We start from the raw sequence: 26,894 nt of genomic DNA, 5'->3' as shown, positions 1-26,894 counted from the left end.
TACTGGAAAAGGCCTAATAGAACTGTGTATGAACATTTTGAATGAGAATAAAATAAAGCTTCAGGACTGCCGCGACCAAGCGACAATGGTGCGACCATGAAGGGAAGAAACAGTGGCTTCCAGGCAAGGAGCCTTGTGATGAATCCAAGCACTTTCTTCGTGCCTTGTAGCTGCCATTCCCTCAACATGCCTCATACTCTCTGTGCCCTACCAAAACCAAGTCATAACAAGTGCTTCATTGCAAATCACATGTGGAATGGGGGTTTTCAGCAGCATCTACCCGATTTAGGAGCACAAATACAGTTGACTCATTTAAGTGCTCCTAATAGTCCCACCCATTGTGAATTTTTGGCCTTTTCTCATCAGATAATTTTCCATGAACAAACCAGCTCTGTAGATGGCCGGATGATTATTTGGTGCATATTTATTAGCAAATAAGACTGGAGTTTTTAAGGAGTCAAAAGGAGTTAGGCACCCTAAATCCTAATGAAATTATGCCCCCAAATCCCATTGCACTCTCTTGAAAAGCCCAGACTAAATCTTGCCATCATGTGATTTGTTTTGCTTTAAAGTGACAGAACTTGAAACCAGAATTCATTCCCACTACACTTGCTCTTCCTCTTGACTATATTTAGATACATAGATGTACTTAAAAATAGTATCATTAAGGTGAGGACTAGAACAATAAAAAACATGGACTCAACAGAGACACTGGTTTTATGGCTCACTACAACAATTTGTAACCTACTAACCCTCCTTTGTCCTAGGACTGCCTGAGATGTTAATTTCCCACTTCAGTTTCCTCAGGGCCAGCCCTAGACCAAATGGTGCCCAAGGCGAGGAGCATGTTTGCCCCCCCCACCCATTTGTTAAAATCTTGAATACCTTATTTTTTATTGCATTTGTAGCCCATTTCATGACTTTGATGCACGATTTGGATGCATGATTTATCCCTGTCTTATAAGACAATATATTTGTACACTAGCATCTCTAAATCTGTATTTATTCATGCCATATATAAGCAAATACAAAAATTAGTTTCCTCTAATCTTATAAAAACTTGTTAATTTTAAGAATAACTGAAATGTACAAACAGCAACTAATTGAACTGTGCACCAAGATTGGGTGGACCAGTATTAAATATCAACTAGCCAGTAACACTATTTAATTTTAGAAATGGAACGGGAATGCTAAATTGTGTTGTTATGCTAATGATGTGAATGCATTTTTTCTCATAACTACACTTGTAAATTCAGTCATTCACTGAGCCCGATTCAGCAAAGCACTTTACTACATGTGTAACTTTAAGCACATGCGTAGTCTCATTGAAGTCATTTGAGTCACGAAGTGAAAACCATGACTAAACCAATAACTAGGCATTTAGCAGCACATGGCCACTCTCCTAACATGTCTGTCTCTCGGACTGTGAGCTCCTAAGGGAGACACCCTGCCTTCCTCCTCTAGCTTCTGGCAGTCTCTGGTTGCTGAAACATCTCTGGAGGCAGGTTATCCAATAATTGCCTGCTGCAGTTTATCGTTTCCCCTTGTGCTGGCTGTTCCGAGAGACAGGATGCTGAGCTAGACAGACAAGTACCTTGATCCAATGTGGCAGCTCCTATGCTCCAGGCTCATCATCACACAGGGAAACTTCACATCGGACAGACAGTTACCTCTCTAGCTGTGGAGTAGATGGCCACCATCGCATCTGAATGCCTCACAATCTTTAACATGCTCATCCTTAAAACACCCCTATGAGGCTCAACGTTGCTCTTCTCCCTTTTACAGAAGGGGAACAGAGACACACCAAGACTAAACATCCTGCCCAAAGTCACACAGGAAGTTTGTGGCAGAGCAGGGACTTAAACACAGGCTTCCCAAGTCCTAGGCTTGCACCGTATCCACTGGGCCAGCCTCCCTCTTTAAGAGCCAAGGTGCATCTCAGTTGGGTACTGTCCTGTGAACCTTATGAGACCTAAGTGGCAGGCAGGCTGGGGGTTTGCAGGCCTGCTGTAATATCCTGACTACAGCGTGAGATAAAGTTGCAACTTCAGAGGTGGAGAGGGAATATGGTTGACCACATTGCCTAGGCCCTTCATAGAATTTTCTCTACAATACACCGGTACTGTACTTTGGAGATGTTCCCTCCTCCTCCACCTATGGAAAATGTTTGCAGGCAACATATAGCAGTATCAGAACATTTCCTATTAATGTGGTGTATACACTCCCTCCATTCTCCCCTCTCCTGATGATAGCTATAGGGTTGGCAACTTTCTACTAGCACAAAACCAAACACCCTTGCCCTGCCCCCGCCCCACTCTTCCTCCAAGGCCTTGCTTCTTCTCTGAGGCCCGGCCGCGCTCGCTCATTTCCCCACCCCCGATCGCTTGCTCTCGCCACCCTCACTCACTTGCTCATTTTCACTGGGCTGGCTCAGGCGGTTGGGGTGCAGGAGAGGGTGAGGGCTCTGGGGTGGGGCCAGACATGAGGAGTTCAGGGTGTGGGAGGGGGCTCCAGGCTGAGGCAGTGGGTTGGGATGCGGCGGGTATGAGAGCTCCGGCTGGGGGTGTGGGCTCGGGGTTGAGGGGTTTGGGGTGTAGGAGGATGCTCCGGGCTGGGACCGAGGGGTTCAGAGGGCAGGAGGGGGATCAGGGCTGGGGCAGGGGGTTGGGGCGTGGGAGGGTTCAGGGGTGCAGGCTCTGGGCGGCGCTCACCTCAAGCAGCTCCCAGAAGCAATGGCATGGCTCCCCTCTGGCTCCTATGCATAGGCATGGCTAGGCGGTTCTGCGTACTGTCCCATCTGCAGGCTCCACCCCCGCTGCTCCCATTGGCTGTGGTTCCTTGCAATGGGAACTGCAGCACTGGCGTTTGGGTGGGGGCACCACACAGAGCCCCCTGGTTGCCCCTACACCGAGGAGCCAGAGTGAGGACATGCCACTGCTTCTGGGAGCCGCATGGAGCCAGGACAGGTGGGGAACCTGCCTTAGCCCTGGCCCCTGCTGTGCCGTGAGACTGGACTTCTACTAGCCCAGTCAGCAGTGCTGACCAGAGCCGCCAGTGTCCTTTTTCGACCAGCTAGAAACTGGTTTTATACGTAAAGTCTCTCTCTCTTGCCTCCCCTCCAAAGGAAGTGAAGTAGGATGCTGATAGTGACAGCCACATCAAAAGCTTGAGCACCACTTTGCTCCCAGTGTGGGCACCTTCTAAACCCAAAGAATCCCTCCTTGGCAGTCCTTCAGGCTTCAGCATGGCCAGTGGTTGCATTATAAGCCTCCGGGAACCCTGCGGCTTTCTTTACTACATGCCCAAAGTGTGCAGTTATCTTATATCACTAACTACATACCCTGTCTTGGATTTCTCCTTTCTAATAGGACAGTGGGCTATAGCAGGCTCATCCAGTGGCCATACAAGTCCCGTTTAGTAAACATATCTTGGATAGCACAGTTCATCAAAGGGCCAGCCAGGCCCCTGTTATTTTGTGTGGGTTGGGTTTGCCCTTTTGTCTTGTAGGCCAGAGAATGTAGCTCACCCATAATTTCAGTGGGCAGTGAAAAACAGATGCCTTCCCAGACACTCTCCAGTCACATGCATAGTTCATCATGCAGCATAGAGACTTTCCAAGTATTCTGTGTCATGAACTGGTTTGGAAGAGCGAGATCTTCGCTTGGAACCTCTAAAGTACATCTAAACAGAGTGGGTGGGATTTTTAGTAGCACTTAAGGCTCAGATCTTCAAAGGTATTTAGGCATCTGGCTCCCTAGGCCGAATGGCAGTTGTGCTCCCCAGCACTAGAGTGTTGTTGAAAATCTCATCCATTTTCTGTGCTAAACAGCATGAATCTAAGCACTTCCCTCTCAACATCCTGGTCTTCCAGTCTTCTGGTTTTTCAGAATGTTTCATGGCGCCGACACTAGAAAAAGCCCCCACAACTGCAGCGTTCCTTTGCTCTCCTCAGCGTTTAAGGTATTCCCATAGGAGCAGGGAATGCTGGACTCCTGTGACTCCTTCAATAAGTTTTCTGAATGTCAGAAAATCAAAGAGGAAGGCTGCAACACTAGTGAATGGAACACAGCTAGAAGGTGCAAAGGGGCTGGTAGTCCTTCAGTACACCCAGGTGACTCTCCTAGGAAGCGTTGACTCCAATGAGGTGAGGAAGGTTGGTCCAGTGGTTAGGGAATTAATATGGAACTTGGGACACCCACGTTGAATTCCCTGCTTTACCACAGACTCCCTATGTAACCTTGGGCAAGTCCGTTAGGTCCAGAATCTAGATGATATTTAGGCACCTAGCTCCTATTGATTAGAGTTAGGTGCCTAAATACCTTTAAGGAACTAGGCCTTAATCTCATACTACAAGAGGGGTGAGTCATAGATTCCCGGGCCAGAAAGGACCATATGATCATCTAGTCTGACCTCCTGTAGAACACAGGCCATAGAACTTCCCCCAAGGAATTTCTAGACTGGAGCATATCCTTCAGTAAAACATCCAATCTTGACTTAAAAATTGCCAATGATGGCATCTCCACCACAACCCTTGGTAAGGTGTTCCAATGGTGAATTATGCTCACTGTTAAAAATTTACAACTACCTTACAGATGTGTTGCAAGGATACAGTAAAGACTGTGATGTGCTCATATGCCATAGAGATGGCAGCCATGTAAGTACCATAGTATAGCACTATTCTTTTTATGCTTCTTACGATACGTGCTGTACAGTGCTACAGAATGGAATGATGAAGGACCAGCATTATTGCAGCTCAGCCTGCCAGGAGTACTCTGCAAATACTGGGCTCTCAGAAAAATATTGAGTGAATATGTGATCCCCCCGCCTCCTTCCACCACCACACACACATACGCTGGCAGGACTTTGTTTAATCAACTCCAAGTCCTGGAACATTTTATGAACAAGGATTCAAGGGACCAATCAATCAAAGGCTCAGGTAGGGCATGTGCTGAGCAAATATGCTGATAACATTGGCAGCAAAACTAACATTTTAAATGCAAAGTAGACATGTTTGAAACGGTTTCAAACCTTGAAACTGTGTTATAAAAATAAATTACTGTAGTGCTTTGGTTCAACAGTTCTACCCACCTTGCTGCAGTAAAAGGCCATCTTTTGTGAGAGGAGGGATCATGAATTAATCATGCTAGTCTACATCCTAGTACTGTAAGGCGGCCATACCACCATCCACTGTGATCTTCTTAGATCTCACAGGGTCCAGCCTGGCCAATGTTTTGATGGGAGACCGCAAAGGAAAACCTGGTTAGGCACACGGTCAGTTAGTCACTACGGGCTGCTCTCCTCTCTACACCAATGCACTGTGTTACTGGAGGTTTTTCAACTGAGACGTACAACGTAGATTCCAGCCATGTTATTGACATGTGTGTGTGAGGGGTGATTTCCACCACAACATGGCCAAATTCTAACCAGGCTTTTTACAATGTGTCTACCTAACTTGCCCAGTAGTTCCATCTGGATCCCGTGGGCCAGATTAGCTGGAGTAAAATGGCATAGCTCCGCTGAAGCTAATGGAGTTATGCCAATTTACACCAGCTCACAATCTGGCCCTGTAGTCATCTTCTTGCTCTAAACTGTTGCCCCATGTCGCTGTGCATTTTCCAGCAACTGTGTTCTACCTGGCTGGATGAAAAGTTGATCCTCACATGTATCGTGTATAGCCGTGTGGATAGTAAAGCACCTGGGGATCCTTTCAGCTAAGTTTAAGCATCGTAGACATGCGAGGGCCCCTCTAACAGAAGACTGTATCCTTGAGGGAGGTTAGGTTCAGCAATGGCTATTAGCCAAGATGGTCAGGGATGCAACCTCATGCTCTGAATGTCCCTAGTTTTGATTGCCAGAACCTGGGAATGGACAACAGGGGCTGGATGGCTCACTCAAAAATTGCCTATTTTCTGTTTATTCTCACTGAAGCACCTAGCACTGACCACTGTCGGAAGCCAGGCTACTGGACTAGATGGACCAGTGGTCTGACACAGTATGGCCGTGCTTATGTTCTATTCTGCTCTTGGGGGCAAACTTGACATTAATATTTTACAGGGGCAAAAATGATGTTGGCTGCCAATAGAAGTGGCCCCTGCCCTCAAGGATTTACACTGTAAACATCAGGCCTGATGTAACAGAAGGGATGGAAGTTAACAAAGCTGTTGAGTGGGGATTGGTAGAGGCATGTCAGTGGTAATGAGCGTTTGCTGATCACACAATTACTCAGCAAAGACTAATGGAATAAAATTAAGTGACAAAATGCTCTTGTTGGTACATTTCTTCTAGGCTCTGTGGTGGAAGTGGGTCTTCAGCAGGCATTTGAATGCAGAGTGGGTCTGGCTTCATGGCTCAGCACTGGAGAGGCGTGCGAGGGGGGCAGGATGAGAGGAGATGAGAGTCATGGGTGAAGCAGGATGTGGGAGAGCAATTCAGTAAGACAAGGCTGTCAGTAGCATCACTGGTATTAGGACACTTCATGCTTTAACAAACTGAGTGCTCTGTCCAGAACATTCAAGCTGGAGAGGACCTATTTTGTCTTCTAGTCATTGGTTGTCAGATTTCCCAGTGTCTCCGGGATTCTTGCCACTATTGCCAGGTGACTGTCACCAATACAGATTTTGATCACCTATACATAGAATCGTACAAGATTAGGATTGGAAGAGACCTCAGGAGGTCATCTAGTTCAACCCCCTACTCAAAGCAGGACCAACCCCAACTAAATTATCCCAGCCAGGGCTTTGTCAAACCTGACCTTAAAAACCTCAAAGGAAGGAGATTCCACCACCTCCCTAGGTAACCCATTCCAGTGCTTCACCACCCTCTTAGTGAAATAGTGTTTCCTAATATCCAACTTAGACCTCCCCCATTGCAACTTGAGACCATTGCTCCTTGTTCTGTCATCTGCCACCACTGAGAGCAGTCTAGCTCCATCCTCTTTGGAACCCCCCTTCAGGTAGTTGAAGGCTACTATCAAATCCTCCCCCCCCCCCTTCTCTTCTGCAGACTAAATAAACCCAGTTCCCTCAACCGCTCCTGGTAAGTCATGTGCCCCAGCCCCCTAACCATTTTCATTGCCCTCCGCTGAACTCTCCCCAATTTGTCCACATCCCTTCTGTAGTGGGGGGCCCAATACTCCAGATGTGGCCTCAACAGTGTCGAATAGAGGGGAGTAATCACTTCCTTCGAGCTGCTGGCAATGCTGCTACTAATGCAGCCTTCTTGGCAACAAGGGCACACTGTTGACTCATATCCAGCTTCTCGTCTACTTTAATCCCCAGGTCCTTTTCTGCAGAACTGCCGCTTAGCCAGTCAGTCCCCAGCCTATAGCAGTGCATGGGATTCTACCGTCCTAAGGGCAGGACTCTGCACTTGTCCTTGTTGAACCTCATCAGATTTCTTTTGGCTCAATCCTCCCATTTGGCTAGGTCACTCTGGACCCTATCCCTACCCTCCAGCGTATCTATCTTTCTCCCCAGCTTAGTGTCATCCGCGAACTTGCTGAGGGTGCAATCCATCCCATCATCCAGATCATTAATGAAGATGTTGAACAAAACCAGCGCCAAGACTGACTCCGGGGGCACTCTGCTTGATACAAGCTGCCAGCTAGACATCGAGGCATTGATTACTACCCATTGAGCCTGACAATCTAGCCAGCTTTCTATCCATCTTATAGTCCATTCATCCAATCCATACTTCTTTAACTTGCTGGCAAGAATACTGTGGGAGACCGTATCAAAAGCTTTGCTGAAGTCAAGATATATCACGTCCACCGCTTTCCAAATATCCACAGAGCCAGTTATCTCATCATAGAAGGCAATCAGGTTGGTCAGGCATGACTTGCCCTTGGTGAATCCATGTTGACTGTTCCTGATCACCTTCTTCTCCTCCAAGTGCTTCAAAATGGATTCCTTGAGGACCTGCTTCATGATTTTTCCAGGGATTGAGGTGAGGCTGACCGGTCTGTAGTTCCCCAGATTCTCCTTCTTCCCTTTTTAAAAGATGGGCACTATATTTGCCTTTTTCCAATCCTCCGGGACCTCCCCCGATTGCCACTTGTTTTCAGAGATAATGGCCAATGGCTCTACAATCACATCACCCAACTCCCTCAGCACCCTCAGATGCATTAGATCCGAACCCATGGACTTGTGCATGTCCAGCTTTTCTAAATATTCCTTAACCTGTTCTTTCACCATTGAGGGCTGCACAACTCCTTCCCATACTGTGCTGCTCAGTGTAGCAATCTGGGAGCTGATGTTGTCTGTGAAGACCGAGGCAAAAAAAGCATTGAGTACTTCAGTTGCAGACAGAAGACAATTGCAGACAGAAGATGCCTCCATGAAGCCGGTTGTGTGTGACATCAGGGCTGAAGCAGGAGATCAGTGGCAGCCTTAAGTTACAGTTTCCTTCCTTTTGCTGGATTGCATCTCAACTGTCAGGTTATTTTTTTCGCAGGTACATGTGCGTGTGTTTCATTACAGCGCCTGCTTAGCTGTTCTTTCCTTGAACATCCTCCTACGACACTCAGGCACACGGTGCCAAGCTGCACTCCGAATACATGAGCAAACTGCTTCCAGCTGTGAGCAGTGACAGGCTCCAAGCTGCTTGTGCAGTTGTTGGGGGCTTTCACTCCCAAAGCCATAGAAAATCCAAAGGATGGGAGGAAACGGGAGGAGGAGAAAGGGCCAAGCCATAATGCTGGTTTCCGTAATAAGTAGTTGTTTGAGCATCACTGCAGGTTGCCTTAGGAAACTGCAACAGCCAGGGTACATAGCACCAGGCCATCAGATTAAAAGAGTTAGTGACAAATACAACTGATCAGGCTCCGTCTTTCACACAAGCACTGTGTAGGGTGTAACAGCTCTTGGCCGTGTGGCTGACTGACCTAGGTAGGAGAAAGGCCACCCAGCCTATGCAATCCATTTTCATCTCTTGTAGCAGATCTGGCAGAAGCAGCCCTCCATTTTCTATACCAACTCATGGGACAGGACTTGTGTGTCTCTTTCCACTCAGCTAGTGTTCAGGCCTGTTACCAACTAGGTTTGACCGGCTGTCGAATAGTATTAGGCTCTATAGGATTCAGTTCAAAACTGCCCTCATTTTTTTGAAGCTCTTCTTTGGATTTGCTCCAGCCGACTTCATGAATGTTGTGCCTCTACCCTCCCCTTGTCTGGCACTGCCCCTTCTGTCACTTCACCCTGGCTGGCCAACAATGGGGGGAAAGCCTGACGTATGGTCTTGTGGACCAGGTACTTGCTTGAGACTTGAGATACCAGCCCCCTCCCCCACTTCGTTGAGCAAATCACCTCATCTACCCTGTGCCTCAGTTTCCCCATCTATAAAATAGGTGTAAAGACTTCCTACCTCAAAGGGTGCTGCAAAGGCAAAATCCATTGTGAGGCACTTTGACCCAGATTTCAAAATATATTTAGAACCTAAAGATGCAGAGAGGTGCCTAGTGGCTTTTTCAAAATTACCAAAACAGGTGAGGGGCCCAACACCCATTGAAATCAACGGGAGGTAGGTGCTAAGCTGCTCCGGCATTTTTGAAAATCCCACTAAGTGCCTCCCTGCATTTTTTGGCACTGAAATATGTTGGAAAGTCTGGCCCTTAGAATGCTACAATGTAGGGGACCTTATGAGTACAGTAACTCCTTGCTTAACGCTGTAGTTATGTTCCTGAAAAAAGTGACTTTAAGTGAAACGATGTTAAGCGAATCCGATTTCCCCATAAGAATGAATGTAAAAGGGAGGGGGGGGGGATGGGTTTAGGATCCAGGGAAATTTTTTGTTTTGCCAGACAGTACAGTACAGTACTATAGTTGGGAGGTGCCCCCACCTTACCTCACACAGGCACAGCCCGCTGGCACTGGAGACAGAGGCAGGCAAGGAGGCTGAGGGCGCTGTAGGCTTAGAGAAGCAGGTTGCACAGCAGCAGCGGCAGCTTCCCCTACTCTGCAAGCACCGGGGGGGGGGGGGGGCTCAACCCTTGGTCCGCCCACTCCACTCCTTCCCCCAAGCCCTCACCCTTAACCCGCCTCTTCTCCCCCCCCCGCCCCACTCCTTCCCCTTTATTCCGCACGCCGCATCCTCATTCCTCCCCTGCCTCCGGCCCACAGCAATCAGTGGGCTTGCGGCGTTCGGGGGGTGGGGGGAAGAGGGGGGATACAGCGCGCAGGTTCCCCCTCCCGCCCTCGCCTCCTGAACGCCACAAGCCCGCTGATTGCAGGAGGCAGGGGAGGGAGGGGGGAGGCGTGCCGTGTCCTCGCTTCTCCCCCTTCCCTCCTGCCCGCAGCAAGCAGGTGGCCTGCAACGTTCAGGGGGTAGGAGGGTGAGGGGGGGAGGAGCGAGGACTCGGCGCGCCTCCCCCCTTCCTCACCTCTCTTGGTGCCTTTTTCTGCCTGGGACGCAGAGTCAGGCCCCCCTCTCCTGGCATGGGGAGGCTTAGGCACTTACTTCATTTCCTGGGAGAATGAAGCTCCTGTCACGTTCCACACAAAAGAAGGCACGGGGGCAGAGGTGGAGCAGCAATCCCCCTTACAACTTTCAGCCCAGGGGTTAGAGTCCCCACGTGGAAGACCCAAGTTCAGTTCCCCCCTTTGCCTGATGGGAAGAAAGGATTTAGAACAAGGGTCTTCCACCTTTCAATGGAGTGATCTCATCACTGAGCTAGGAGATATTCAGAGGTGGGACTCCTGCAATCTCGCCTATTGAAGCTGTTGCCCATTGGACAAATAATTAATGAGTGATAGGGCCAGAGAATGACACTATAGCCTGGTGGTGAGGGCACTCACCTGGGACTTGGAAGCCCCAAGGTCTAGTCCCCTGGCTGTAATGACTCTTTAAATTGGTAAATAAAGTAGAAGAGCTCTGCTGGAGTTGAGTGCCTACAGCCGCTTAGCCCCTTCTCCTGATATACCAGAGACAGAGAGACCCATGCCTCATTATAGCCAATAGCCCACTGGTTAGGGCACTTGCCTGTTATGTAGGAGTCCCAAATTCAAATCCTTGCTCTGCCTGCTTTGGAGCAGAGCCTTGAACCCAGCTCCTCCAGCTGTTCCCCGCTACCAAACAGTGTGCTGCGATGGGTCACCCTCCATTTCTCCTGCGGAAGCTGTTCCACTTCCTATAAATAATGAAATGCTCATTGGGCCAGCAAAAGGGAGAGTTTGACTCTACAGCCTGGAATGTGGGAAAGGCACCAATACATATTCATTATTTATATAAAGTGGAACCGTTCCAAGAGGGGAGACCTGCCTCTAAACCCCTACTAGCCTGCTAGTTACAGCACTCACCTGAGAGGTAGGAGACTTGGGTCCAACTCCCTGCTCTGAATCAGGTGAAGGGGGGATTCAAAGCAGAGCTTCCCACCTCAGTGCCCTAACCAGTGGGCTGCTGGGTAACACTCACCCCCTCTTCTGCAGGGCCCTGCCGGTAGGTCTGCTCTGAGCATGCCACTTCAGGGCCATGGCTTGGGCTAGCGCTCCAAGCAGCTCAAGTGCAAGCAGGACTTAGGCAGGTTTGCATACGCCCCTGGGCAGAAACCTTGGCCTCGAAAAGGTGAGGTGGCAGCTGTGTGGTGGTTTTGAGAACATCTGTGGCAGCTATACACTGGACTGAGTCTCCTACGTATTTTTGTGAATTTGGCTCTGTAAGTTCACACAGGGCAGATTTGAACTTGGGCCGCATGAGCCCCAGGCTACCAACTGAAGCACTGGACCATCCTGCCTGTAACAGAACAGCTGTGTGAAGCAGACCCCATCTGCATTGGAACTGGGACAAAGCACAGAGAGCTGAACATTCAGTCAGCCTTCAAGGAGCAAGCTAGCAGGTGGGGGAAGCACTGGCTACAGTTCATGCATGTATATCAGCCAAGGAAGGACTGAAAGCTGCTGTTGGAAGAGCCAACATGACTCTAAACTACCAGGCAGTAAACTACCCCTCAGCAACTCACCTGAAGGCATCCCCTGGAGATGGACTGCTCATCCTCCAGGGCTTCCTCCACTTAAACTATATCAGCTTACGTAGCAGATGTGCTAGACGTGTTGGGCTAGAAGTGTTGACAATATACGTTACTGCATCAGTATGGTAACACCCTGCATACGTTAGCAGTCCGGTTTTTTTAAAACTGCTTTCCAGCTCAGGTGAGCTCATTCTTTTAGCTTGTGTGTGCAGCGTAAGCAAAACAGGCTGGTGTTGGCTTTAGTTTCCTCCATGAGTTGGACAGTATCCATGTATAGTTGTGCCGTTCCTGGAGCAAACATGCTCTAAGTGAGCAATTATACCATGTGCTCACCAGCAAGCTAGGTGTTTCACAAGACAATAAACAGGTGCTGTGAATCTCCGTGGTTCGCTACTCATGCCTCCTCTTCATTTATTCTCTTCCCATAGGCCAGAGCCTAACCTAATGTACATCAGAACACTGGAGTCAATGGAGCTATGCTGATTTACACCAGATGAAGATGCAGCCCCATGTGTTTATTCGGGCGTAACTGCAAAGCAGGCGGAAGGGAGACCTTTCTTAAGCTGCAGGATCATTCTCTCTGTATATTTATTAACTGTCATTGTTCTTTCCTCTCTCAATTCTCTCTGCCAGGCTCGCCCCACAATTCTCCTCTCCCTTTGTGATCACAGCAATGAAAGAATCATATCATACAATATCTGGGTTGGAAGGGACCTCAGGAGGTCATCTAGTCCAACCCCCTGCTCAAAGCAGGACCAATCCCGCTTTCCCAATATCCACAGAGCCAGTTATCTCACCATAGAAGGCAATCAGGTTGGTCAGGCATGACTTGCCATTGGTGAATCCATGCTGACTGTTCCTGATCACCTTCCTCTCCTCTAAGTGCTTCAGAATTGATTCCTTAAGGACCTGCTCCATGATTCTTCCAGGGACTGAGGTGAGGCTGACTGGCCTGTAGTTTCATGGATCCTCCTTCTTCCCTTTTTTAGAGATGGGTACTACACTGCCTTTTTCCAGTCATCCGGGACCTCCCCCAATTGCCATGAGTTTTCAAAGATAATGGCCAATGGCTCTGCAATCACATCCGCCAACCCTTTAGCATCCAGCCCCATGGACTTGTGAACGTCCACCTTTTCTAAATAGTCCCGAACCACTTCTTTCTCCACAGAGGGCTGGTCACCTCCTCCCCATGGTGTGCTGCCCAGTGCAGCAGTCTGGGAGCTGACCTTGTTCGTGAAGACAGAGGCAAAAAAAGCATGGAGTACAAGAACACATGGAACATTTAGGTGGCTGCCGCATGCCGATGGTTTGTTCTATTAAGAATTCTGAAGAACAGCGTGATCAATTTTTTAGAGCTGTGGGACATGAAATAATGTCTCTCCTCCTTCGCCACCATGCAAACTGCTCCCAATTTATCTCAGTTTCCTCCTCAATTTAAAAAATGACCATCTGGCATTTTCTCTTTTCAGCTAAGAATACTATTAAAGCTCCAGGCAAAAGGTAATGAAAATCTTTGGCGTTTAGACTTTAGATGCTTCCCGAAATCAAACACAGCCAAACCAACATACAAGACAAAGACCAGGTATGTACAGCCTTAGGGTACGTCTACACAGCAAAAACTCAAAAAAAACCCCCAAAACACCCCACAGCAGCAAGTCTCAGAGCCCAGGGCAACTGACTTGGGCTCATGCTGTGTAACTAAAAATAACAGTGTAGAGATTTGGGCTTGGGTTGAAGTCTGGGCCCTGAAACGTGGTGATGGGAGAAGAGTCTTAGAGCCCGGGCTCCAACCCAAGCACAAAATGCTATTTTTAGCCCTACTCAGTTGACCTGGGCTCTGAGACTTGCTACTGTGGGTTTTTGTTTTGCTGTGTAGATGTACCCTAAGGCTGTACACACCTGGTCTTTGTCTTATATGTTGGTTTGGCTGTGTTTGATTTAGGGAAGCCAGAAAGCGACAGGGATACCTTCCTGGCTTTGCCTGTAGTCTTTATATGCCCTTTGGTTTGAAATCAATCTTCACTAACATAAATATATGATCATCAATCACGTTTATAGCTACCTAGTCTTTCTAAAGATATAGCTATGGTGGTAGTCTTGCCAACATCCTGTGACAATTACACTATGCTAATCAGGTTACATGTATAGTGCTTGCATGGTGGTTCAAAATTATAATGATGAGTTCTACTAAGACCCTGTGCATCAGTGGAAGAGTTAGCTAAATATTTAGTGAAACAAACAATTCAGTCGGTGCCTTTGCATCTGATGTGCGAGCAGGAGATTTATTCCCCTTGAACGGAGTTAGTTCTGGCACAAGATCTTGCAGGAGATCAAGTTAAAAGAATTCCTTTTTAATTTGGTGAGCTGTTGGCCTGGCTTATGAAACTATTAAATATAAGTGACTATCTATCTTTTCCCTCTCTTTACAGAAAGACTAATCAGATATAAACAGGGTGAAATCTTGGCTCCATTGAAATCAATGGCAAAGTTTCCATGCTTACAATGGTTTAAAATGGTACAGGCATGATGATTACACAAAATGGACCCCACATGTTTTTTGTTTTTTTTTTAAGAGCATTTTTTTGTCCGATCCCAAGCAACATTCACCTGTAGCATATACTTGGCAAGGGATCTGACATATGATCTGACTAAATAAGAAATATAGTCTCCATTTCCATGCATCACAATTCATAAATGCTATCCATGTACATAAATGATCTTAAAAGAGGTACTTGAGTTTCCTTTGAGAAATCTTTAAGTAATTTGAATACATCAGAACCACTGTTACAACCTGTAAACGTTAAAATGATCTAATGAGCCAAGTCCCATCTAATCCGAGATGTGGAAAACCTTTGACTTTAACTTGAAAGGGAGATTTCTTGAGAAGCCCAACCCTGGCCCAACGACAGCCCCTAACAAATCCTGAGCCAAACAAAGGAAAGAAAGGAAGACAAAAAGCAACCTTGAGTTCAAATATGAAGCTCGAGAGTCAAGTGATCATTTCTCACACCTGTTATGCATTTTACTATCATGGATGAGGCACTGGTAAGTATTATGAGCCATCCACAAAATTAATTGTAAGAATATGGGCCTGGAGGAAAGGCTACCTCGGCTTTAGTGTGACGTGACTGTGCTATGCACCGCTACTCATCTTTTGTTAAATATTTTCAAGTCACTAAGGACTCTGTTCAGCAAAGCACTTAAGCACACGCTTAACTTTAAACACATGGAGTTGTCCCATCAACTTCAAGGGACGTAAGCAGTGCTTCAGTGCGTTACTGAATCAGGACTTTGCTGAAGAGGGACTGATTTGTTCATGCTTAAAATTAAGCACATGCTTCAGTGCTTTCTTAATCCAGGATCTTATGCTCTCCATACAGTCCATATGAGCTGTGCCATTGATTTCACTGAGAGCAGGACCAGTCCCAAAGTTGCTAATAAATAGCTTTGAAAGTCACAGCATTAGAATGATGGAAGGGGGGAATCTGGAATCATTTACAGGGACCATGAACTGCTTTTGCTTTTAGAATTAATACCTGGCTATTTTTCAGCCAGCATTTCACAAAACTAAGACAATGGGGAAAATGCTATTTGATACTGCACTTTTAAATCCTACTTGCTATACAGGTGCTGCTTTGAACTCACAGCATGGGGGATAACTCCAAGCATTGGATTTTGGAGATGAGTGTGAGGGAGAGTAAGTCCAGGCCTTAATAATGCCATCCTGCCCAGCAACTGTGCTGTCTTGGGGAGTAAAAATCAAGCCAACATTTGCACACTAGAGTAAGTTATTACTGTAGGATTTGTAGACAAAGAAATATAAAGCATAAAAATCCATGTTTAGGCCACATTTTAAGGCACCTTTGAAAAGTGGCCACATTTTCAAAGGTGCTGAACTCCCTCAACAGCCACCATCCAGCCAAATTGGTGACGAAATATTGATTATGGTACCAACCCAAATTTTGGCCTGCATGTTCTAGACTTCACTTACAGCTGCTAGACTGGCTAATAACTTGTAACTTGTCAAAATGATGGAAACTGTGTGGCTAAATGCAATGTTCACTGTGGAGAAGATAGATTTGCCCAGGCACCGATGGGAGTTAGGGACTTGCTTCATAGAATATGAAGGACTGAGGGGACAATGGATAGCTCAGTGGTTTGAGCATTAGCCTGCTAAACCCAGGGTTGTGAGTTCAATCTTTGAGGGGGCCATTTAGGGATCTGGGGCAAAAGTTGGGGATTGGTCCTGCTTTGAGCAGGGGGTTGGATTAGATGACCTCCTGAGGTCCCTTCCAACCCGGCTATTCTATGACTTGATGCCTTTTGACTTTCAGTAGCAACCTAACTACCCTTTGTGCCTTGGAAAACCTGCCCCGTTGTCTTGTTTCTGAGCATGTTTAATGTGGTCATCTGCAGGATCCTGATCCTCAGCTGGTGTAAATCAGCACAGTTCACCATTAACTTCACCAGGTGCCTGATCCAAAGCCCAATGAAGTGAATGGCAGTCTCTCAACAAACTTCAATGGGCTCTGGAGTAGGCCACAGCTGAGGACTGATCCTGTACAAAAATACCAAGCCTGATTCCAAGGGATGAAAAGAAAATCACTACACAATTGAATATTATGATATGGGGCTCCCTCACTCTCTCCTGTTGAAGTTGTTCCACTTTAATTTCACTGACCCAATTAAACTGTTTAATTAGCCTAGTGGTTGGAACATTCACCAGAGAGGGGACAGATCCCTGGTCAAATCCCTTCTGCCCCTCAAAAGGAGGGAGTTCAAGGGGTGATCTGGACAAACTGGAGAAATGGTCTGAAGTAAGCAGGATGAAATGCAATAAGGACAAATGCAAAGTATTCCACTTAGGAAGGAACAATCAGTTGCACACATACAAAATGGGAAATTACAGCCTAGGAAGGAGAACTGCGGAAAAGGATCTGGGGGTCATAATGGATCATAGGCTAAATAGGAGTCAACAGTGTAACGCTATTGCAAAAAAAGCAAACATCATTCTGGGATGTATTAGCAGGAGTATTGTAAGGAAGGCACAAGAAGTAATTCTTCTGCTTTACTTTGCGCTGATTAGGCCTCAGCTGAGTATTGTGTCCAATTCTGGGCACCACATTTCAGGAAAGATGTGGACCAACTGGAGAAAGTCCAGAGAAGAGCAAAAAAAATGATTAAAGGTCTAGAAAACATGACCTATGAGGGAAGATTGAAAACATTGGGTTTGTTTAGTCTGGAGAAGAGAAGATTGAGAGGGGGACATGATAACAGTTTTCAAGTACATAAAAGGTTGTTACAAGGAGGAGGGAGAAAAATTATTCTTAACCTCTGAGGATAGGATAAGAAGCAAAGGGCTTAAATTGCAGCCAGGGCGGTTTAGGTTGAACATTAGGAAAAACTTCCTAACTGTCAAAGTGGTTAAGCACTGGAATAAATTGCCTAGGGAGGTGGTGGAATCTTTATCATTGGGGATTTTTAAAAGCAGGTTGGACAAAACACCTGTCAGGGATGGTCTAGATAATATTTAGTCCTGCCTTGAGTGCAGGGGAAAGGACTAGATGACCTCTCGAGGTCCCTTCCAGTTCTATGATTCTATGATCACTAGCAGCCAGCATGGATTTACTAAAATCAAATCATGCCAAACCAGCTTGATTTCCTTCTTTGACAGGGTAACTGGTTTGGTGGGTAGGGAATGCGGTCGACATCATATTTCAGCAAGGCTTTTAACACAGTCCCACATGACATTCTGATAAGTAAGCTGGATAAATGCGGGCTTGGCAGAACTACAATTAAGTAGATATATAAATGGTTAAACAACCTCAAAGAGTAACTATTAATGGAATGTCAGATCGCAGGGAGGTCTCTAGTGGGGTTCTGCAGGGATCTGCTCTGGATATGGTGTTATTTAACATCTTTATTAATGACCTGGATATAGGAATAAAAGCATACTGATCAAATTATCAGGTGATACAAAGCCACAGGGGGTTGCAAACACTTTGAAGAATAGAGCTAAAATTCAGAGGGATCTTGATAAACTGGAGAAGTGGGCTATAGACAACAAAATGAAATTCAATAAAGACAAATGTAAGGTGCTAACTTAGGGAAGAAAAACCAAATGCACAAATACAGACTGAGGGATAACTGGCTTGGCAGCAGCACTTCTGAAAGAGATCTGGGAATTGTGGGCGAGATCTGGGAACCTCAACATGAGTCAACACTGCGATGCTGTTGCACACACCCACACAAAAAGGAAATGCAATTTTAGGTTGCGTTAACGGGTCATAGTATGCAAGTCACAGGAGGTGATAGTACCACTCCACTCAGCACTGGTTAGGGCTCAGCTGGAGCACTGTGTCCAGTTCTGGTCACCAATGTATAGAAAGGATGTAGAGAGAATGGAATAAATCCAGCGGCGAGTGACAAAGATGAACAAAGGGATGGAATGCAAGCCATATGAGCAAAGACTGAAGGAACTGAGTATGTTTAGTTTGGAAAAGACATTAAGGGGGAACCTTATAGCAGTCTTCAAATACTTGAAAGGCTGCCATAGAAAAGGTGGAGAAAAGTTGTTCTCTCTCGTCACAGAGGGCAGGACAAGAGGCAACAGATTCAAACTACAAAATAGCATATTTACATTAAATCTCAGAAAATGCTTCCTAACTGTAAGAAAAGTAGGACAATGGAACAAACTGCCTAGAGAAGTCATGGAATCTCCTTTACCGGAAGATTTCAAAAAGAGGCTGGATGGCCATCAGTCTTGGATGGTTTAGAAACAACAAAACCTGCATCTTGGCAGCAGATTAGATTACATGACCCTTGTGGTCCCATCTAACCCTGTGGTTCTATGATTCCAAGAGAGATGTGGGGCTTAGCACACATCCCTCTGGGCAGTGTCTCCTAACGGCTAGCTTAAGCAGCCCCCTGCCTAGAGTGGTGGCTTTGTGGACCACAGTCTAAGGCACCTAGCTCTCCCCGTCCAGTGCCCAGACACCTATCTCAGGCTTGTTGGGATCACAGTCGTGTTCCTGTGATTTTCTAGGCACCTCAAAAATTAGGTGCCATGACACGCAGTGGTGCGACACCCAAGACCCTTTGTGGATCTGGGCCCAAAAGACAGGGAAAACAGTGAAACTGACTATACACAAAGTGCTGTCAAGGCAGGAAGCAAACAACTGAGAAAACTGAATAAGATTTCTGCAAACTTCTTTCAAATGCAATAACCTCAGATATGAATAACTGCAGCAGGTACACACATTTCAGAGAGAAATGTGACTTTTCATGATGACTCTGTCCTTTAACTTGCCATCACAGAGCATACGGTCAGAGGCAGAAGGTTTGAGTACCTACTTGGCATGGAACTGTCAAGAAGAAATGCAGGAAACCTCAAAGACTCTGTTGCTTTCCTCAACAAGAAAGGGAAGAATCCCAACTGTGGTTGTGGTAAACCTAAAAGGGGTTTTGTTAAAATCTCCAGCTACTATACAACCACAAGAACTGCTGTATAACACACGATACGCATTACAAGATTTTCCTTTTATATATACACACACCAAGGTTAAAATAACCAAAATGCAAGACTGATCATTATTTTCTTTATTCTTTAAAGACACTTTCTTTGATGCAGTTAAAAACAAAACACACACACACAAAAGTAAAGAAAATAATTTGACCTGTGTTAATACTTATGATGAGATCCCCACTCTAATGAATCTGTTATTGAAGAAAGAAAGATTTTGAAGGGCTGCTAATCCTCTCATCAATAATCAGTGGAGTCAGATACGGACTACTGATGCTTTTCCAAATTGCCCAATCCAGCAGTGAAAATGATGGCCACTGCTGATGCTTTAAACAGAAATCTGCACACCTAAGATCTTCATGCTGCCCTCCAAGGTTCTTCCCATAAGGGCTGCAATGTAATGGGCATGCTGTAATCAAGTAAATGTAGGATTTAAAATTACAGTAGAACCTCCGAGTTATGAACTGACCAGTCAACCACATACCTCATCGGGAAACGGAAGGAGGCAATCACAGGCAGCAGCAGAGACAAAACAAAACAAAAAAGCACATACAGTACAGCACTATGTTAAATGTAAATGACTAAAAAAATTAAGGGAAAGTTTAAAGAAAGATTTGACAAGGTTCGGAAACTGTTTCTGTGCTCGTTTCATTTAAATTAAGATGGTTAAAAGCAGCATTTTTCTTCTGCATAGTAAAGTTTCAAAGCTGTATTAAGTCAATGTTCAGTTGTAAACTTTTGAAAGAACAACCCTAACGTTTTGTTCAGAGTTACAAACATTTCGGTGTTATGAACAACCTCCATTCCCGAGGTGTTTGTAATTCTGAAATTCTTCTATATACACATTAGCACAGAGAACCTGCATGATCACACAGCAGTCTAATGGGGCTTTTCAGTGCTATCAATTAAATTAAAAAAGTCAGTTGTTTGTGGAGTACATGAACAAAAGAGCAAACAATTTTTTTTAAATCAGCAGGTGTAGATAACTTGCATCCAAGACTTTTAAAAGAGCTGGCTGAGGGGCTCCCTGGACTGTTAATGTTGATGTTCAATAAGTCTTGGAACACCAGGGAAGTTCCAGAAGTTGGAAGAAAGGTAATGCTGTGCAAATAGTTAAAAAGGGTAAAGACGAGGACCTGAGTAATTACAGGCCTCTCACTCTGATACAGATCTCAGGTGAGATGATGGAGCACCTTTTACAGGAATTCGATTAATAAAGAATTAAAGGAGGATAATATAATTAATGCCAATCAACGTGGGTTTATGGAAAATAGGTTCTGTCTAATCGGACAGCTTTTTTTGATGAGATTACCTGAAGCAGAAAAAAAAAGGGAAAAGGAACAAGGGATGTAGTTAAAAAATGTTAGAAAACAATATGAAAGTAACACTAAAAAACCCACGGGCATATACATAATAGTAAAACCCAAATCTTCATCGTCTCAGATTAGCCAGAACAACAAAGAGAAAAAGATTTGGGATGGGATTCTGAGAAGTTGCTTGGTGTGTTAGGAACACAAGTCCCACCCTTATGATTTATAGGGAGAGTGTTAAGGTCAGAAGGTTAGTAGCGCAAAAACAGAGGGTGCGATTCTGTGCTGAGCGTCTAAGAGGCGCAGTACAAAACTCGCAGCCCAGGAGAAGGAGGGCTAAGGTGGTTTCAGTAGTCCTGTCCAGGATCTCCATAGCACTGTGTGCTGTGACCACGGCCCAGTTATACCCTCCTGCCCTCAACATGCAATCTATAGCTTGTGAGGGGGCCTTACAAAGCAGCCTGTGGCTGCCTTCCTCAGGTTCTTCCCTAGCTGGATCAAGTGCTTTTAGTACCCCTTTATGCTACTCTGGCCCTTTCACCCAGTTTATGGGGCCAAAATGTGGGTTAGGATCTCATCCAATAAATTAATTGTCAGCTAAACTAAGAGGAGATATACTATTACAGTAGGAATTTCAGAAGTGCTCAGAGCTGGCCTAATTCCGTTCCCCCTGAATTCAGAGGTAAAATTCCCATTGGTGTTGATGGGAGCAGCTAGGCTAATGCTGAGTGCTTTTGAAAAAAAACACCCTATTCCTCCATGGGAAAGGTAAAGCTAATCTTATTTCTTCAATCCTTTTATGTATCCATATGACCACTGGATATCCAGATGTTAAAAAAGAGCATTGAGTGACAGATGCATAAAATAATTGGGAGTCTTTAGTTTTAGCTGGCTTGCCTGCAATAGCAGGGAACTGGACTGGATAACCCAGGAGGTCCCTTCCAATCCTATGTATATGTCCCCTACTTATACTACACATATGTCCTTACCGATAACATAGCTCTTAATTGTTTGACAGTAAAGTAAAAGAAAGGCTCTCTCATTAGCATGAAACAGATATTTCCTTTTCTTTTTCTCAAGATTCCATTCCAAGTGAGAGACAAACATTTCTTTTTATATATTTCTTTACATTCCAGGTTTATTCAAGAGACATTATTCACAAGCACATATGCTGCAGGTATATGTTTGGTAGATCTTAAGAACGGTAAGACACTAGGAGCATGAATCAGCAATAACCCTAGCAAACAACATGGCTAAAAAAATCCCAGTGTGATTTCTTCTTTTAATATCAAAGTCCTGGATGTTTAAATCCAAATCTCCAATACTGAACCAAGCCGTTCACACCTAGAACATTTGGTACAATGACAGTCCATTTACAAAAAACACAAGATGCAAAGAGTTGCAAATTTACCTATGCTTGATTTCTGACACATGGATGGCAAGATGCAGGAGAAGTATCCGTGCATTTGAAAAATGTGACATCGAACAACCAAGTAATTTTGTGCTTCAATATTTTGATTGAAAAGTCTCCTTATCCAGCATAAAGTCTGCGAATCTCTGCTGGAGCTCCTTCTCTCGCTCTTGCTGCCGCTGCACGTCTTCTTTTAGACACTAACAGGAAAACAAAATGTAACAACTGGTTAGTTCACCACAATTTACACTATATCACACTGAGTTAGCATGGGTTGTATTTTTCCTTGAGACCAAAGAGTGTTGTCTGAGATAGAAATGCTATTTGATTGGTTTAGAAACACAGGAATTGTTATCCTGGATCAGAGCTGTGGTCCATCTAGTCCAGTGTCCTGTCTCAGAGTGGCCAGTCCCAGCTGTTGCAGCGGAAGTGCGAGTAGCCTTACGCAGGTATGGGAAGATGTGCTCCCCACATTAGGTCTCCTCCTAATCCCTGGTTAAATTAGTTTAAAATCCCATGTCTTAGATTTAATGTCTCTTCCAAAATCTGTTTGTATTAGTTATATTTAGCTTTTTAACTCTTGCCAAGTTTTTGGCCTCAATGACATCCTGTGCCAAAGGAGTTCCACAGTTCAGTTACATTGCATGAAAAAGGATTTCATTTTATTGCCTTTGCCAGTTATAACTAGAGCCGACCGGAGGATGATGACAATTTTATTTTGCGGCAATTTTCAAGGTTACAAAGTTTGCTTTCACTCCGCACTGGAGCAAGTTCAGAGTGATCAGGCTTTGTGTACACTTAAAATGCTACGCGGCTCTAGCCCTTCAGTGGAGGCACTCACTCGTGACGGGAGGGCTTCTCATATCGCTGTAATTAATCCACCTCCCCAAGAGGCAGTAGATAGGTGGACAGAAGAATTCTTCTATTGACCTAGGGGTAGGGTCTATACTGGGAGTTAGATCAGCATAGCTACATCCCTCAAGGGCGTGGATTTTTTCACACACCTGAGAGACGTAGCAACGCTGATGTAAATTTTCAGTGTAGACCAGCCCTGGGGTGAAAACAGCTCTGAATCAGGCACAGCAGGGTCTTCCGCATCCCAGACCGTGCCAGAACCACTGAGCTATAGAGATTGCCCGTCTCTCTCTAAAGCTTCATCAAAACTGATATGTCTCCACAAAACCATTTTGGCTTTGACAAAATAGCAGATTCCTGACTTACTAGCTCTTGTATTAACCTAATGACACAATTTTGAAGACCAGCCATTCTTATTCTGATTAACAAAAACTCTTCACAATTTTCCTGTGTGCACTATTAATTACAGTTTCCAACTCAAATTATAATTTAATACCAGTGGCTCCCAACCTATTGGCATACGACTTTGGTTTACCTGATTAAGATCCTGGCTGTAATGTCTCATGGCTGCCATCTCCCATTTGGTTGTGTACACTGCAGTCCACAATGAGAGCGGAGCTGCTGAAAAAACTCTAGCACACGCTACTGCCTAGAGCAGCGTTTCTAAAATGCGGCCACCGTGGCTGCATGTGGCCACTAGTGGATTTTAAAAGCTTCTAAAGCAGGGGCAGGGACTGGGAGTGGGGAGCAAAGCAGCAGCCCCTCCCTGCAGTGCCCAGCTGTTGCTCCTGAATAGCTGTTACCAAGGGCAGTGAGATGTGCTGCCTTGGTGTTTACACTGGCACCGCCAGCAGGGATCAGCGCCCTGCATGGTGCAGCCTCCTTGGAGACGAGTGGGGCCAATATGCTTGGCACCGGAGGCGGATCTTGTCAGTGGAGGCGGCTGCAGTGTTCGCTGGCCAGGGCATGTGGCGCCTGGGACTCCGTAGGTGGCCAGTGAGTCCCTGACCCACCTTCCCTGGGGAGGGCTCTCGATGAAGGGCCTTGGGAGGCAGGGACAGAGAGATGGGTTTGTCAGAGGAGCCACCAGCAAGAGTTGGTGGCTGGACTCTGAGGCCACCAAAAATTTTGTTGTGAGAACCCCTGCACTAGCATGTTCACAACTGAATGACTATGACCAGCTTTGGGTTCAGAGCAGATTCATTCAAGGAGGGGCACACAGAGCACTAGTCACCTGACCTACTAATATATGTAACAATCTCTCTCTCGGAAATCAAAATCTGGCCATTTAAGAGCAGCAGAAAAATAATATACTTAAATATACTAATAATATACTAAAAAATAATGATACGTTTGAACCACAGGGCATACACTGTTCAATAGAACAGTGACGCATTTAGGACGGCAAGGCAGTGTACTCCAAAGATTTTGGATAAAATAATATGGGAAAAAGTGCAGGGAGTTGGCAGTTTCTTACATGAAATTCCCTACATAGGCATGTAAATACAGTTCTTGTAAATTGCCTTAAGTGAGACTGCTGATGATACTTAACAAAACAGGGACAATTAGTGAACAATCAGCACCAGGTTTTTAAAGCATGCTGTAGAAAAGTAACTGCACAGAAGGGTGATGTATGGGTGATGTTCCACATTTCCTTCCCCCGAATGACTTCCAGATAGTTTGCTTTGTTGTAAAACAAAAACAAGGTCTTTCTAATTGCCAACACTGCACACACAGCTTGGTACCTGAAAATGAAAGTGGCTTCTTCCCACTTCATATATCTTCTCCTACCATAAGCACTTGGAATTAAACCTAACTGTAATTTTTTTTTTTAAATACAAGAGGGAGAAGAGAATACAGCTGCTGTTCTGTAGTCACCTTGACCAGCTCAGATCCTATATGAAGCCCATATCTTCTTATCCCTATTTCCCATTTTTCCAGTTATATGCATAAGAAATCAGATATTAATTTGAAAACAATGCATTAGATACACTATCAATTTAAGTCATTCAATAGTTTAGTTTTTGAAACAGACCAGTGATGCTGGATGTCAACATTGAAAAAAATCCCAAAACAGAGTTATCATACATTAATTTGCCTCTGTAAATGAGTATCTACATTCCAGATAGCTACATGACCTTGGTGCTTTTAAATGACACACAAATGTGAAGGTCAAGTGTCTTCAACCTCTTATAAAAATATCCTCTCTTTTCAAACTGCTAAAGTTATGCTGCTTGTAGTAAGCATGCCTTTTCATGTGAAAACAACCTTATCCAAACTGGACCTTTTTCCTTGTGTAGAAATAGGTGAGGAAAGCAGGAACCTAATTTCCTAGGATGTTATACTACTATACAGTAATATGCTCATCCTGATATGGTTCCTCTACCACTTTTTCTTATTTAAACATGACCATAGCCTTATTACTCTTTGTTAAGACTAACATATAAAGAGATAACAGGCCTATCTACAGCTGGTGTAAATGGTCATAGATCCCATTGACTTCAGCAATGGATCTCAATATATTAGAAGAGTCAACTAAAAATAACTAGGTAACATAACTTCTGCTAAATCAAACAGTTTGTGTTGTATGAGATTAAAAAACCAAAACACAATAAAATAAACAAGGGTAGGAAGAAGCAACAATAAAAAGATCAGCCTCAGCTTTAACATGGCTCAGGATCTCAGATACTACAGTGATGGGAAACAGTGTAAGAACCTGGATAGTTACACAGAAGAAAAGAACTTGACATTAATTTAAAAAAATGCATTATTAAAAAATTAATGTAGCCAACAAGCAGCAACAGCCCATGCAAATTTAACACTGTTAAACAAACACTTCTCTGTTTCTGTGCTCCTAGACGATTCACTGAAGTGGTGTTTAGGAATCCTACCTCCAGTCTCCTGGGAATAGCAGCGTCTTCATGTTTCTTTAACTCCTCAAAAGTACGTAACTCCAGGTAAGCCTGTTCAATCTGGTCCCACAAATCATTTAACTGTTTCATGAGTCCCATTGCCCGAGACTGGTAACCACCAAGCAAAATCTTCATCTTCTTTTCCATCTTGGCAGCCCTCTTAGCTTCTGTTGTCATGTGACCTCTGTTTATCTGTAGAGAAGAAACCAATATGTGTATTATTCATGCAGAACAATGCTAAATCTTTTTATTTCTGAAGTGCACTGTAGGATAAGTACCTTCTATAGTGCAACAACCCAAGACAGACGAGACATTATTGTACTAAAACCTCAAAGCAAGGAGCAGATTTTCCTACTGTAACAACCCCTCGAAAACGGAAGCATCATTACAGTCTATCAGAGTACAGCTTTAGACAAAGATTATTAAAAGCATTGTGCTGAGTGGGCAGCAAGACCACTATACAATGCATATCATGGCTACATACCAATTCCCAAGGGAATAGATGGGAGAGAAATCCCTACCCCTGCTATAGAAAATAAAATAAAGGAGATTAATATTTTCCTCTTTTAAAATATTACATACTTTACCTGCAAAGGCAGTCAAAACCTTCAATCTGACTCCCCTTACCTCCCTACCCCCACTATGCCCATTTAACTTGCTCTTCTGCATTAAAAAAACTGAATGAAGAGCCTTAGAGCAACTCCCAGTTCATATTTCTGTAATAAAAGCACAGTTAAAAAACCACAGTTGCCCCTGCAAGAACACCACCACCCTGCTGTGGTGCTTTTCATCTGTGGATCTCAAAGCAGTGTAGAAAAGTGGGAAAGTAACATTCTCCCCTATTTACAGAAAGAAAAGAGAGAGAAAATGATTTGTCCAAGATCACCTAGCAGGTCAGTGGCAGAGCAGGAATAGAACTCAAATC

The 26,894-nt window shown here is 44.9% G+C and overlaps 1 protein-coding gene across 1 annotated transcript in view; it reads right to left on the bottom strand.

The window, feature by feature from the left end:
• Window positions 1-19,586: 19,586 nt before the first annotated feature.
• The window catches only part of CDC5L (cell division cycle 5 like), a 49,297-nt gene continuing 41,989 nt past the window's right edge, over window positions 19,587-26,894 (bottom strand). The window contains exons 15-16 of the mRNA XM_084624275.1: window positions 25,949-26,161; window positions 19,587-22,402 (exon numbers count right to left, since the gene is read on the bottom strand). Coding sequence (XP_084480401.1) covers window positions 22,298-22,402; window positions 25,949-26,161 — 318 coding nt within the window. The 3' untranslated portion in view covers window positions 19,587-22,297. The remainder of the gene's footprint in view (window positions 22,403-25,948; window positions 26,162-26,894) is intronic.

This window comes from Lepidochelys olivacea (assembly GCF_965140295.1).
Source record: "Lepidochelys olivacea isolate rLepOli2 genome assembly, chromosome: 3".
NCBI lineage: Eukaryota > Metazoa > Chordata > Testudines > Cheloniidae > Lepidochelys > Lepidochelys olivacea.
The sequence above is the reverse complement of the archived record's forward strand: the minus strand, read 5'-3'. Positions and strand labels throughout refer to the sequence as shown.